The 15,768-nt window shown below is 44.1% G+C and overlaps 1 protein-coding gene across 5 annotated transcripts in view; it reads left to right on the forward strand.

The window, feature by feature from the left end:
* LOC125451016 (NACHT domain- and WD repeat-containing protein 1-like) overlaps window positions 1-15,768 on the forward strand; it is a 119,943-nt gene that overhangs the window by 94,448 nt on the left and 9,727 nt on the right. For 3 of the 5 annotated variants that reach the window (XM_048527646.2, XM_048527645.2, XM_048527647.2), the window contains 4 exons: window positions 3,229-3,359; window positions 9,775-9,944; window positions 11,516-11,670; window positions 13,990-14,196. In XM_048527646.2, coding sequence (XP_048383603.1) covers window positions 3,229-3,359; window positions 9,775-9,944; window positions 11,516-11,670; window positions 13,990-14,196 — 663 coding nt within the window. Of the gene's footprint in view, window positions 1-3,228; window positions 3,360-9,774; window positions 9,945-11,515; window positions 11,671-13,989; window positions 14,197-15,768 lie in introns of those variants that run through there. The other 2 variants (XM_048527648.1, XM_048527649.1) reach the window with 2 other exon arrangements.

Consider the following 15,768-nt stretch of genomic DNA (forward strand, 5'->3'; position numbering starts at 1 on the left):
GGTCAGGGGGGCAGGATGAGTTTAGTGGGTAGAAGATGGGGCTGGGGCTTGAGGTGGGAGGAGAGGATAGGTGGGAGGAAGGACAGGGTAGGGAGGTAAGGACGAGCTGGGATGATGGGAACTGCAGATGCTGGAGAATCCAAGATAATAAAGTGTGAAGCTGGATGAACACAGCAGGCCAAGCAGCATCTCAGGAGCACAAAAGCTGACGTTTCGGGCCTAGACCCTTCATCAGAGAAACTGTGATGTGTGAAACTGTGTTCATCCAGCCTCACACTTTATTATCAAGGACGAGCTGGGCTGATTTTGAGATGTGGTAGGGGGAGGGGAGATTTTGAAACATTGGCCCAGATTATTTGTGGGGTCTTGGGAGGGTGTGAGTTCCTCTGGGCCTATGTAAATAATACAACATATTTCCTTTACCAAACACTTTTGCTTCCATCACCTCTGGAACTGGTCAAAACCTGCTCTCTATTTTCCTGTCTGTTTAATCCATTCTATGTCATTCATTCTTGTTGGACGTGCTTTTGTTCATTGAATGTGGGAATGAGGCTGCTTTCATAGCAGTATAAAACTGCAATTCTGAATAAAACACTATCAGCAATGTCATGCAAATTAAGTCCAATGTGCCAAAGCTTCAAAAAGACACAAGAATTAGGGCCAGAAGTAAGCCATCCATCACCACTCAGCAAGGTCAGACCTGATTGGATCATGGCCTTGATTCCATTCCTCTGGGACTCCCAAAAATTTTGACTCCTTTGTCAATCAAATATCTAACTCTACCTCGAATATTTTGAATACTCCAATCTGCACTTCTCTCTGGGGTACACAGGCTGACAACCTTCAGAAAAAATAAATTCTTCTCAACTCAGTCTAAATGGCAGATCCCTTATTGTTAAACTGTGTGCCCTAGTTTAAAAAAGATGGTGGATGAGCATTAGTTTAAGAAAATAGTCCTTGGCTCACAACAGAGATAAATCCAAATGACAAAGCAGGACTTTAGGAAGTGAAGAAACCAACAATGGTTAATCAAAGGATTGCATCAAATTGTAAGAAAAAAATACAAATGTGGTAAAGATTAGGGGCAAGCCAGAGGACTGGGAAAGTTTCTAAAACCAACAAAAGCTGAACAAAAACAGAGGGAGAAAATAACCTTTAGATGGCAAACTGGCAAGTAATATTAAAGTCTTTAAATACGTACAAGGAAAGAGAGAGGCCAAAGTGAACACAGGCTACTTCGAGAAGAGGCTGGGGAAATAATGATGGGGGAAACAGGAAAAGACAAGAGTTGAAAAAATACTTTGTATCGATCTTTATGGTGGAAGACATGAAGAGCATTCCAAAAGTGCTAAATTATCAAGGAATGACGAGATATAAATAGAATAACCAACACTAGATAGAAAAGTACTGGGGAAACTAATGGGACTAAAGGCTGATAGGCCCCCATGGATCTCATGTGCTGTATATTAGGGCATTAAAGGAAATAGTTACCAAGATAGTGAATACACTGCTAGTAGAATTCCAAGGAGTCTTAGATTCTGGAAAAGTCCCAGAGTGTTGGAAGATTGCCATTGTCCAAAAAGAGAGAGAGATAAAAAGCAGGTAACTACAGGCCAATTAGCTTAACATCTGTTATTACAAAAATGTTACAGTCTATTATAAAGGATCTGATAGCAGAGATGTTAGAAATGTATAATATAATCAAGCTGTCAACATGGCTTCATGGAAGGGAAATTATGTCTGAAAATTTTATTAGAATTCTCAGGAAGTAGTATGCAGGATAGATAATGGGGAACTGTTAGATGTAATATATTTAGATTTCTAAAAAATGTTCAATAAGGTAACTCAGTAAGCTACTTAAAAGATTTGAGCCCACTGTGTTGGGTGGGGTAGTATAATAGTATGGATAGAGGATTACCTAACTAATAGAAAGTATAGATTTGTGATAAGGGGGGGCACTTCCAGGATGGCAACCTGCAAATAGTGGCATGCTTCATGGGTCAAAATAATTTACAATATATAATAATGACTTTGAGGGAAACGAATGTACTATTGCCATGTTTGCAGATGACAAAGAAATAAGTGGAAGGGCATGTAGTGAGAATGATAGAGTCCACAGAAGGATTATGGACTGGTTAAGTTTGGTTTGCAGAAAGAATATAGAATGGGAAAATGTGAGGTTATACACTTTAGTAGGAGGATAACAGAGTTCACTATTATTTAAATGGAGAAATACTGCAAAATGCTGCAGCAGAGAGGGATTTACTAGTCCTTGTTCATGAATCACAAAAAGCTAATATACAAGTTCAACAGGTAGTGGGGAAGGCAAGTAGAATGTTGTATTTATTTCGATGGAACAATTGGGAAGTGTTACTAAATCCATACAACATACTGGTTAGATCAACCCTAGAATACTATGAAACAGTTTCGTCCCTTTACCTTGGGAATGATATTTTGCCATTGGAGCTAGTCCAGCGAAGGTTCGTTGGAATGGATGATTCTGGAAATGGAGAGATTTCTTATAAGGAGAAGTTGAGTAGGTTGGGCTTGTACTCATTGGAGTTTAGTTGAATGAGAGGAGACATTATTGAAGCATATACAATTCTTGGGGGCTTCACAGGGTAGATACAGGAAGGTTGTTTCCTCTTGTGGGAATGTTTAGGAGCAGAGGGCATAATTGCAGAGTAAGCAGCCACCCATTGAAAAGAGAGACAAGTTTATTCCCTCAAAGAGTAAAGAATTTGTGGGCTTCTTTTAATTACAGACAGCTGAAGAGGTTGGGTTATTCCACATAATTAAGTCTGAAATATTTTATCAGTAAAGAAATTAATGCATTATTGGGAAAAGGCAGAAAAGTGGAATTGACAATTGTCAAATTAGCAATGATCTCAGTGAATGGCAGAGCAGAGTTGCTGTGCCTACTTCTGCTTTTACATCATACGGTCTTATACTGCTGTCTCACTGAATTAAAGAAATCAAACAATTATCATCAGCAAAAACAGGAAATGCCACAAATGCCTACAGTCCAGCCATTTCCTTGAAAGGTTGTGGACAGTTCTCTCACAGTATTAATCAGCAGAAAGGATAAGTATTGAAATATTGTACTTTCTATCTTGTTCACAGCTCAATTTACCTTTGAACAATTAATTTCTACCATCTAACAAACCTGCACCCCACGTAGATGCTGATTTTAAAATTTTATCAATATTATTATTTTCTTTGTTCCAGACACTTGTAATGTATGATCTGTTGAAAAAAAAGTTCTCAAAGAAATTGACTGGCCTGTATATTATCCCTTCTCCCAAGCATGAATTTAGAATTTTGCCAGGAGATCTGCTGCTAGGGTTATCTGAATACAGGTGAGAATACACTTCCCAGGTAACATATACTTCAAAATGTAATGCTAGTAAAGGATGAAAGCTGCCAAAGTATTCGCTTCCCCTAGTGATGTCCAAGATGTAATCCAATGATGGTTTTTCTTCTTCAGCAAAATTAGATTAGATCCCTATAGTGTGGAAACAGGCCCATCGGCCCAACAAGTCCACACCACACCTTGGAGCATCCCACCCAGACCCATCCCCCCTATAACCCACACACCGCTGAACACTACGGGCAATTTATTATGGCCAATCCACCTAGCCTGCACATCTTTGGACTGTGGGAGGAAACCGGAGCACCCGGAGGAAACCCACGCAGACAGGGGGAGAATGTGCAAAGTCCGCACAGACAGTTACCCGAGGCTGGAATCGAACCCGGGGCCCTGGCGCTGTGAGGCTGCAGTGCTGACCACTGAGTCACCGTGCCACCCAAGTGTGACTGAATGCCTTGTCTCTGGGACATAGTAGCCCGTGGTATAGCAAAAATAGTAGAAAGAAAAAGTAAATAACAGATTATGTTAGTTAACCTCCTTTGGAACACTCGTGATGGGATATTTTGTTCTCACCTTTTTATAATGTTGAATATTTCTTCTATTTCCTTGAGCTGGTCAGAGTATTTCTCATTCCTTCTCTTTCATCAGAGTTCACATAGGGTGTGTAAGGAAGATCTACAAAATGTTGTGTGCACTTTAAATGTACGCTTGTAGAATTATTAAAATAGCAATTAGAGGCATAGAGATGTACGCGTGGAAACAGACCCTTCAGTCCAACTCATCCATGCAAATCCGATATCCTGAATAAATCTAGTCCCATTTGCCAGCATTTGTCCCATATCCCTCTAAACCCTTCCTTTTCATATACCCATCCAGATGCTTTTTAAATGTTGTAATCGTACCAGCCTCCATCACTTCATCTGGCAGCTCATTCCATACACGCACCACATTTGCAGGAAAATGTTGCCCCTTAGGTCCCTTTCAAATCTTTCCCCTCTCACCTTAAACCAATGCCCTCTAGTTTTGGACTCACCCACCCTGGGGAGAAGACCATGTCTATTTACCCTATCCATGCCTCTTATGATTTTATAAACCTCTGTAACGTCACCCCTCAGCTTTTATGCTCCAGGGAAAATAGCCCCAGCCTATTCAGCCCCTCCCCATAGTTTAAACCCTCCAATCCTGGCAACATCCTTGTAAATCTTTTCTGAACCCTTTTAAGTTTCAGAACATCCTTCTTATGAGGAGGGAGACACATCCAAAATGACAAAAAGCAGTGGATTCAGCACTGATCTTTGTGGTATACCACTGGGCACAGGCCTCCAGTCTGAAAAGCAACCCTCCGACATCCCCATCTCCTATGTTTGAGCCAATTCTGTATCCAAAAGGCTAGTTCTCTCTGTATTAATTGTTTAATTTAAACCCAAGAAGGGCTCTAAGAATTATTATTCAGGAGTATAGTTTTAAACTAGGTAGGTGGAACAACAATGGCCTGGACTAAGCTGAAAATCATAGTCCACATTATACTCCCTGCATCACAACATCACCTTCCTACCACCAATTCTGGCTTAAATGTTCCACAATCCTAATGAATGTGCCACTGGAACCAATGCTTCTTTGTTGGATCCAGGACTCCAGTCTCAGGAACAAATACCATTGTAAAAAGCTGCCAGCAAATCAAAAGGCCAACAGATTTGTAGTTCCAGCAGTGCCACTGGGACTGATGGCCACTGCTAGAACTGCTGGCAGCCCACTGTGCCAAGGTATCCAGACTGACAGTGAAGGGGATTGAGGGGCTAGGCTCTGGTTACCAACCACTGGCAGTTGATGGTTCATTATTACCAATCAGCCTTTCTATACAAAATCTAAGGGTCTGTTTAATTATCATTGATAAAGGATATACCACTGGAGAGATAATAAAGTGTGAAGCTGGAGGAACACAGCAGGCCAAGCTGCATCTCAGGAGCACAAAAGCTGACGTTTCAGGCCTAGACCCTTCATCAGAGAGGGGGATGGGGTGAGGGTTCTGGAATAAATAGGGAGAGAGGGGGAGGTGGACCGAAGATGGAGAGAAAAGAAGATAGGTGGAGAAGACAGTATAGGTGGGGAGGGGATAGGTCAGTCCAGGGAAGGCGGACAGGTCAAGGAGGTGGGATGAGGTTAGTAAGTAGGAGATGGAGGTGCGGCTTGGGGTGGGAGGAAGGGATGGGTGAGAGGAAGAACCGGTTAGGGAGGCAGAGACAGGCTGGACTGGTTTTGGGATGCAGTGGATGGAGGGGAAGAGCTGGGCTGGTTGTGTGGTGCAGTGGGGCAGGGGACGAACTGGGCTGGTTTTGGGATGCGTTGGGGGAAAGGGAGATTTTGAAGCTGGTGAAGTCCACACTGATACCATTGGGCTGCAAGTTTCCCAAGCGGAATATGAATTGCTGTTCCTGCAACCTTTGGGTGGCATCATTGTGGCACTGCAGGAGGCCCATGATGGACATGTCATCTAAAGAATGGGAGGGGGAGTGGAAATGGTTTGCGACTGGGAGGTGCAGTTGTTTATTGCGAACCGTGCAGAGGTGTTCTGCAAAGCGGTCCCCAAGCCTCTGCTTGGTTTCCCCAATGTAGAGGAAGCCACACCGGGTACAATGGATGCAGTATACCACATTGGCAGATGTGCAGGTGAACCTCTGCTTAATATGGAAAGTCATCTTGGGGCCTGGGATAGGGGTGAGGGAGGAGGTGTGGGGGCAAGTGTAGCATTTCTTGCGGTTGCAGGGGAAGGTGCCGGGTGTGGTGGGGTTGGAGGGCAGTGAGGAGCGAACAAGGGAGTCACGAAGAGAGTGGTGAAAGCAGACAGGGGTGGGGATGGAAAAATATCTTGGGTGGTGGGGTCGGATTATAGATGACGGAAGTGTCGGAGGATGATGCATTGTATCCGGAGGTTGGTGGGGTGGTGTGAGAGAACGAGGAGGATCCTCTTTGGGAGGTTGTGGCGGGGCCGGGGTGTGAGGGATGTGTTGCGGGAGATGCGGTCAAGGGCGTTCTCGACCACTGCGGGGGGAAAGTTGCAGTCCTTGAAGAACTTGGACATCTGGGATGTGCGGGAGTGGAATGCCTCATCGTGGGAGCAGATGCAGCGGAGGCGGAGGAATTGGGAATAGGGGATGGAATTTTTGCAGGAGGGTGGGTGGGAGGAAGTGTATTCTAGGTAGCTGTGGGAGTCGGTGGGCTTGAAATGGACATCAGTTACAAGCTGGTTGCCTGAGATGGAGACTGAGAGGTCCAGGAAGGTGAGAGATGTGCTGGAGATGGCCCAGGTGAACTGAAGGTTGGGGTTGGAGGTGTTGGTGAGGTGGATGAACTGTTCAAGCTCCACTGGGGAGCAAGAGGCGGCGCCGATGCAATCATCAATGTACCGGAGGAAGAGGTGGGGTTTGGGGCCTGTGTAGGTGCGGAAGAGGGACTGTTCCACGTAACCTACAAAGAGGCAGGCATAGCTGGGGCCCATGCGGGTGCCCATGGCCACCCCCTTTGTCTGTAGGAAGTGGGAGGAATCGAAAGAGAAGTTGTTGAGGGTGAGGACGAGTTCGGCTAGGCGGATGAGGGTGTCGGTGGAGGGGGTCTGGTCGGGCCTGCGGGACAGGAAGAAGCGGAGGGCCTTGAGGCCATCTGCATGCGGAATACAGGTGTATAGGGACTGGACGTCCATGGTGAAAATGAGGTGTTGGGGGCCAGGGAATTGGAAGTCCTGGAGGAGGTGGAGGGCGTGGGTGGCGTCACGGACGTAGGTAGGGAGTTCCTGGACCAAAGGGGAGAAAATGGAGTCCAGATAGGTGGAGATGAGTTCGATGGGGCAGGAACAGGCTGAGACAATGGGTCGACCAGGGCAGGCAGGTTTGTGGATTTTGGGAAGGAGATAGAAATGGGCCGTGCGGGGTTGGGGAACAATGAGGTTGGAGGCTGTGGGTGGGAGGTCCCTTGAGGTGATGAGGTCATGAATGGTGTTGGAGATGATGGTTTGGTGCTCGGGTGTGGGGTCATGATTGAGGGGGCGGTAGGAGGTGGTGTCGGAGAGTTGGCGTTTGGCCTCTGCGATGTAGAGGTCAGTGCGCCATACTACCACTGTGCCACCCTTGTCTGCGGGTTTGATGGTGAGGTTGGGGTTGGAGCGGAGGGCTGCCCGTTCTGCAGGGGAGAGGTTGGAGTGGGTGAGAGGGGTGGAGAGGTTGAGGCGGTTAATGTCTCGACGGCAGTTGGAGATGAAGAGGTCGAGGGAAGGTAGGAGGCCTGGGGGTGGTGTCCAGGAGGAGGACTTGTGTTGGAAGCGGGCGAAGGGGTCACTGGAGGGAGAGTTAGGTTCCCAGTTGAAGAAGTAGGCATGGAGGCAAAGGCAGCGGAAAAACTGTTCTGTGTCCAACCGTGACTGGTATTCGTTGATGTGTGGTTGTAGGGGGACAAAGGTGAGCCCCGTGCTTAGGACTGACCGTTCGTCCTCAGTCAGTGAGAGGTCTGGGGGGAAGGTGAAGATGCGGCAGGGCTCAGTGTGGCTGTCTTCTCTGGGGTTGCTGGCTGTGGAGGTTGTGGGCGGAGTGATGAGGTCGTCAGCTGTGGGCGGGGTTCCGTCGCCGGTTAGAGGAGCGGGGTGGGCAGCGGCAGCTGTGGTGAGGGTGGTGTGTGAGGTGTTGTAACTGGAAGTGGAGGCGGTGACTGCAGCTGCGGTCCCGGAAGTGGTGTGGCCGGCGGAGGCGGATGTGACGTCATCGGTGGGGTCTCCGGCCGTGTCCTCATGGTCAATGGCGGCGGGTGCATGGTGGGGGGGGGGGGGCAGGGACAGACTCGGGATTTGGGAGGTGCAGGAATCCTCTTGTGGGTGGCAGGAGCCAGTGAGTTTGTTGTACTTACGATTTTTGGTGTCCAGTAAAGCTGAGTAGAACTGGGTGTTCAGTCTGTGGATCCTGCGGAGGATAAAAAACAGCAGAGGTCCTTTGCAGGTCTGGGAGAGGGAGGCTGTGAGCTGGGGCAGGCCGGATTGCAGTGCCTGGAGGTGCCGGCGCGTGGCTGCGAGTGTCTGTTTCAGGACTCGCAGGGAGAAACACTTCTGCAGGGTTTGGATATTCTGGGTGTAGAGGCGGTCACGGCTGGGGCCAAATTGGGAAGGCTTGAATGTAGACTGTAGCCCAATGGGGATGATCCGGTTCCATAGGCAGGTGCTGAGGAACGTGATGTGGCTGTGGCCTGGTTTGCTTCAGGACATGGTCGAGCAGTTTCAAGGCTGAAGAGATTACAAGAGTTGCAATGGGAGAGTGATTCCCTGAGGTTGGTCCGGAGGGAGGAGGGTAACTTCTTCAGGTTAGGCATCCCTGGAAGAGGCTTCGCAGTGAGGTTAAAATTGTATCAGAGATAATGGGAACTGCAGATGCTGGAGAGAGTCTTAAAAAGAAGAAATTCTGGTCTACATACCGAAGTGTAGTTTATTTCATGATAGCAACGGTATAATTAACATTAACTGGTTAGGTACATGTTCACTCATCAGGAACCAGGTGGGTCATTTCTGTCTTTGCCAGATCTTACACAAGATGAACTGTTTCTCCACCTAAAGACTATGTGATTTCACAAGGTTGGGTGTAGCTAATGAAACTTGAACATAACTCTTCCAGAACCATTAAACCACCTGTGATGGGGCAGGAAACCCATGAAGGGGATCCCATCCCAACACTTGCCTGAAACCAGCCTGCGCAGCTACATGGGATTCCAGCACCATGGATACAATGCTGGATGTGGTGAAATTAAACCCTTTAGTGACCATTAATTGACGACCTAAGGACCTCAATTTGCTCAAGGGCAGGGTAGTAGGCTAATGATTTCCTATCTCCCAACTAATTGCTGCTGGGAACAGAAGTACATGTAATGAGTACAGTGCTTGTTGGATTTTTTTTGCACTCATCCTGCATTCTAACCACAATTGGGGAAGTATTCAGTCTAGCCCATGAATAGGGTTCTTTAGGTGCAATGCTAGCGTTCCTACCTCTGAGTCAGGAGGCCTAGGTTCAAGTTCCATCTGTTGTAAAGAAGTGTAATAATATCTCTGAACATGCTGAGAAGAAAAATATCTACTGTCTAATCCATTGACTCTGGCCAACATTATTCAGAAGATGTTAGAACATCTGCCATCCAATTCTGGTGCAGACCTTTGCAATAAAACTAGACAAAGCTCTAATAATGACTTGGAAAGTTAAATTTATACCCAAGAAGGTTACTAAATAGGGAGGATTTATGACACAACAAGTTAGAGAATAGATGTAAAATAGTTTCTTTCCACTTAACGTAATAATTATATTCTGCATAAGCAAAATTCACAAAGGATGCTTATATTCAAAGAAAATGAATACATAATGCTTGTTTCTGTTTATGGGAAGAGATCACCTTGTTATCTGGAACCTGAATACTGGATCAATAAAGGAACGGATCAGACCCACATACAAAGACAAACATTCCTTAAATGTCTTCACTTCCTACTCAAAAGACAATCTCTACAAAGAGCTTCTGACCAAGAAGAAAAAAGAAAGAGATACGAAAGGATCAGGAGGTGAATATATTCCATTCCATGTTGCAAGTGTGATTGTTTTATGCAGAACAGGAAGACAACAAGTTAGCTATTTGGAATGAACACAAACTGTATCATCTATGAGATGCCTTAGAAAGGGTACTGGAATTTACGTCTTGTAACTTTGAGATGACCTTTAGAAATAGAATAAAAATCTAATGTTGAAACAGTTCTGTAGTAATTCTGAGTGCTGTTTGACCAGCATTCAGTTTGCTTTCATTCAGAGAAAAAAATTTTGAAGGAGTAATGATTAAAACATTGCAAAATGCAGATAATGTAGATGTAAATAGTTTGTTCCATTTGGAACATAAGCAGAAAACCAGTAGGAGTCACATATAAAATGAAGTCTTCAAATGACATTAAAAGTTAAAATAAAAGCAAAAAAAACTGCAGATGCTGGAAATCTGAAACAAACACAAAATGCTGGAGTAATTCAGCAGGTCTGGCAGCATTTGTGGAGAGAGAAACAAAATTAACATTGAGTGTCATGTGAATCTTTTTCCTTTGTCCTTTAAATTCTGGTAGCCTTTGGACAATCACCATCAAAAGGCAACATTAAATAGCTCTGAAGAAGTCATACCAGACTTGAAACATTAACTTTATTTCTCTCTCCACAGTTATTGCCAAACCTGCTGAGTTTCTCCAGCATTCTCTGTGTTTGCATTGAATAGTGGCCAATTCAGTTAGGAACCAGTGAGTCTACGGAACTGTTGCTCAGCAAGGGAGCTGACATCTTTGAAGATATAGGACTGCCAATTCAGGAGCTTTTGCAGCACCATGAACATTACACACCAATTCTGGTTTCCCTGCTATAGGAAAGATATTGTTAAACTTGAAAGGGTTCAGAAAAGATTTACAAGGATGTTGCCAGGATTGGTGGGTTTGAGCTATAAGGAGAGGCTGAGTAGGCTGGGGCTATTTTCCCTGGAGCATCGGAGGCGGAGGGGTAACTTTATAAGGGTTTATAAAATCATGAGGGCCGTGGTTAAAATGAACACCCAAGGTCTTTTCCCCAGGGTAGGGGAGTCCAAAACTGGAGGGCATAGGTTTAAGGTGATAGGGGAAAGATTTAAAAAGGATCCTAAGGGGTAACTGCTTCACGCAGAGGGTGGTGCGTGTTTGGAATGAGCTGCCAGAGAAGGTCGTGGAGCCAACTACAACACTTAAAAAGCATCTTGAAGGGTATATGAATAGGCAGGGTTTAGAAGGATTTGGGGCAAATGCCGGCAAATAGGACTAGATTTATTTGGGATGTCTGGTCGGCGTGGATGAGTTAGACAGAAGGGTCTGTTTCTGTACTGGGTGTCTCTGACTCTATAGCACTGTTGCTCGGTCAAAATCCTAGATCTCCCTTTCCAACAGCTGTGTAGGTGGCGCCTCATGAAGTTGGTTCAGCACCACTTTCTGATGGGCAAAAGAACTTTTATGGGGCACTTAGGAAGGGGCAGCAAATGTTGCCCACATGCTGAGGAACAAGTTAAGAAAAAACGCTGTCAGTACATGGTTGATATTTTAATCATGAAGTGAGACACAGTGTCCCTGTGTAATTTCAGCATTTCTCACTCCCTGGGAAAAGCGCAGTGAGACAAAGACAGCACGTAAAAGGAGGCTGGACAAGGAAGTGAAGCAGGAAATTGAAATATTGCAGCAGTTCTCAAATGAGAAGTCTAACCCTATTGATCAGTACCTGCTGAGTGGGGATGAGAAGGTGAGAAAAACAATACAAAAATATTTTTGAATACATCATTTCCACTGAGTCACACTGTTATTCTGCTAAAACACTTATTCTCAGCAGATAAAATCTGCAGGTTACAATTGAAGATAAGCATAAAATTACACAGTTTTTTCCCCACCTCCCATCGTAAGTAAAACTCAAGCAGAGAAAACCGAGGAGAAATGGCATAAGCAGGTGTTTGCCTCATATTTCCAAGGTTTCCACAAATTTTCCACCAAAGTAATAGCAGACATTTACTGCAAAGTTTTTACCCTCTGCAGATTGAACACTTTATTTAGGATGCAGCAAGAAGGTGTGAAGTGTATAACAGATGCTCCGGAAAACAAGACAAGATCTGGGTATGCAGGCCTCAGTTGGCAGTGGGCAGACATTGTTTAATATTGGCATGAGGATCATAGTTTGTGAAACAGGGCCAGCATTGTCACAAATGGGAGAATAGTGTGACAGAGAGAGACTCTGATACGTTAGTTTCGCTGGTTAATGCAGATAAGATCACACTGATCACTCAGAGTTTTAAAACTGGCTGACTTACTCAACAATTCCTGTCTTGCAAAAGAGATGGCAGGCTTTTGTGGGAGAAAGTAAAAGATTGCATGTATTGTTTTAAAGAGCAGTGGAGTTCTGCCTGTTGTCCTGAGCAATATTTATCCCTCAATTTAAAAAAAACAATTAAAAAATTACCCATTTGTTATCACATTGTTGTTTATTAAGCTCTGCTGTGAACAGATCGGCTCTGTGTTCACCCATATTTGCCAAACTTCAAAACTACTTCATTGATGATAGAAAGCTTTGAAGTAGTCTAATATTGTGAAAAGTGTATCATAAATGGAAATCTTCCTCATTCGGAGGAATTTGAGTAAATCATACCAGAGTCTGATGATTGCCACATTTGTAATATTTTGTTGTAATCCTGCAACATTACGGTCCTTCATTCTGGTGTTAATCCACAAATCAGCAGATACAATAATTTGAAATTGATTGCAATGTATTCAATTTGGTGAAATTTGAACGTAAGAGGCCTCGGTTGTCACTCCAACACCACCACTGTCCTGCCTCTATGTTGTGTTATCTCTTACTATGTCTCCTTCAAAACCCATTATACACTCAGGCCTTGGGGCTTGATTAACCTACTTGTAAACCGTTAAGTTATTTACACTGAGGTATATCGTATTCACATGCTGAGTAAAAAATCAATTTGTTAGGCTGAGTGACCTTACTTTGCGCTATGTTTATGTCATTCTTTTCAAATAGATTGAGAATAATTAGAGAATTAATTATTGCCTGTACAGGTTCTCCCATAAATTATTGTTCCATAGGTAACTTGATAGAATTAAACCTTGCTATACCAGTGCACACCATGAGTTCCAACACGGTGGTTCCATCTCAGCTGGGCAGTTAGGGGATTTTAGATGGGGAAGACAATGAACGGAGCTAAGAAATTCCCTGCAAAGAATGAGAACCTCATCACAGTTCCTTCAGCGCTGCCGGGTCAAAATTCTAGGATTCCCTAAATTTACCTACCACAAATAGACTGCAGCAGTTCAAAGCTATTACCCCTTTTCCAAGGACAACTAAGGATGGGCAATAAATGCATAAAAGCAAAGAGCTCATCACCCATCAGTATTGTTCAGCACTTACGTGGAATCATTTAGGAATATTGGCACAGAGGAAGTTGACACTCAAAAGTTCATGGTGCCAGGGAGATGATGGGGAGCAGATTGAAGAAGATATGAAAGAAAATCATCTAAGCAGTATTGAAAATATTCACACATATACAGAATAAGAGTAGCTTACTTCGGGTGTAAAGGGATATTAAGTCATTAGACAGTCATACAAACTGGGAATCCTGCGGTCCAGTTTGTGCTGATCTTTATTTTTGTTTATGATTTGAAAAGGCCATCTGTAATCCCTTTGCCATTTACCCAGAATAAGGGGCTTTACCTGACCCACCAGTGGTCATGTTTCAGTGATGGTAGTGGATTGGCTCAGTGGAATTTGTAGTCAAGTGAGATCCTAGTAACTATGGGGGAGAAGGAAATTAGCTAGAGTTTGTGCTCCTGATCATTGGAAGCAATGACAAGATAAGAATGTGCTGAGATCAAATACATTCTGACAAACAGACATGTTTCAATTCCTCTATGTAAGTTCAGATTGGCATTCAGTAGAAAGAAATCAAGGATATTGAGGATCTGAAGAACTGTACATATCCTCAAGAGACATGAGGCTTTGAGTAGGAGAAAAGCATTTTACACTTATATTAATACCAAACTTTAAATGCAATCTCTGTTTCAGATAATTGTGTGCTCTTACTTTGCACATCATCTTGCTGTCTTCAGCTTGGAGACAGAATCTCATATTCAGACCATTGAAGACAGGACATCCATGCTGTTCTTGCACATTGCTGCATTGACGTACAATGGCAGCTATCTAGCGCTGTCAAATTATAATGACTTGGAGAAAGTTAGTTACATCACTTTGTGGGACTTGCAGACAGGGAAGGTAAAAAAAAAATAATTTCTTTAATGCTTGTTGTAATATCTAAGATATGGTCAGAATCTCAGAAAATCATCTCACATTTTGGAAATAGTGTGCATTCTTAATTAATTTACTCTGACCATAAACAAGGGGTAGATAGAAGCATAATGGTAATGACACCACACTAATGATCCAAAGATGTTCTGGTAACATGGATTCAAATACCACGATGACAGCTGGTGGAATTTAAACTCAGCTGCTGAATTTGGAACATAAACATGACAGCAATTGTTGATTGTTATAAAAAGTATCTGGTTTACTAATGTCTTTTCGAGAACAAAAACCTTTATCCTGACTGGTCTGTCCAACATGTGACTCCAGACCCACAACAATGGAGTTAACTCTTAACTGTCTTCCACCCAGCAAGCCATTGGGTCAAGGCCAATGCAGGATGAACAACAAATGCGAACCTTGCCAGCATCACCCACATTCCATTGTAAGGCAACTCCACAAAAGACAAATACAGTGGGCAATGGAAATCTGAAATGAAACCTGAAAATGCTAGAAATATTCAACAGGCCTAGGAGCATCAGTGGACAAAGAAAACCAAATTATTGTTTCATGAACTGTGGTAACCATTTTAAATATTGGGTGGGAAATTTTGGGTTGCAGGCCTTCCTGCTCCATTGCCATTAAGGTCAATGGTGATCACACTTGGGATGATGTTGACAGCTCCACAGCCGTTTAGCTCTGGATTAGAGTTGATTGACTGGTGACTGCCGTTCTCTTGGGAACAAGTCCCTCTGCAGAGAACTGCCAGCCAATCTGATTGGCCAACAACTCAGGAGACTCAGCAGCACCATTGGTAACAGTGGTTACGGTTGAGGAAGGTGGAGCCCTGAAGCCAACTGAAGGTAGTTAAAATCATAGCAGCTTCTTTTTAATATTTCTTTAAGAGAATTGCTCAGGCTACCTTGCCTGCCCACAGCCCCTCTTAAATACAAGACTGCTCCCTTCATTCTGACTGCTGGGAGGGCACCTGAACTCATCTACTTGCCTCCCAGCCACCAGTAGGGGTGGTGGACAGGGCAAAACAATCCACCATTGGAAGTATGCCAATAGTCCAGTAAAACAGCCCTTACGTATTATTTGAATATCTAAATTTGTTTCACTATCCTTTTGTGGTGGGAAGCCTTTCTGAAATTCTATGCTTCTCTCATCCCTAACGCTTTGGTCTAGCTCCACCAGCCCCACACCACCATTTTGCTGTTTCCCATGCCGTTGTGATCCTGCCTTGTGACAGCAAAATTCTGCACTGATGCAGCCAGACCTTATTGAGTATTTCTAGCAGGAGAAAGAGCAGTTTCCACTTTTGCCTCAAAACCAAATAATCTGGTTCCAAGCCACATTCTAGACATTTGTGCACACCATTGGCACCGAAACTTCACTGTAGTTGTCACTGTCTGAGGATCTTTATTAAATGAAGGCCTCTTCTGCTATCTCAATTGAATGCAAAAGGTTCCATTAATTGCACCAAAGAAGAGCAAACACCAGGTGAATGGTCAATATGTTACCCCTTGTGAACATCAATGGAAC

The sequence above is a fragment of the Stegostoma tigrinum genome, chromosome 3 (genome assembly GCF_030684315.1).
Source record: "Stegostoma tigrinum isolate sSteTig4 chromosome 3, sSteTig4.hap1, whole genome shotgun sequence".
Classification (NCBI taxonomy): Eukaryota; Metazoa; Chordata; class Chondrichthyes; order Orectolobiformes; family Stegostomatidae; genus Stegostoma; species Stegostoma tigrinum.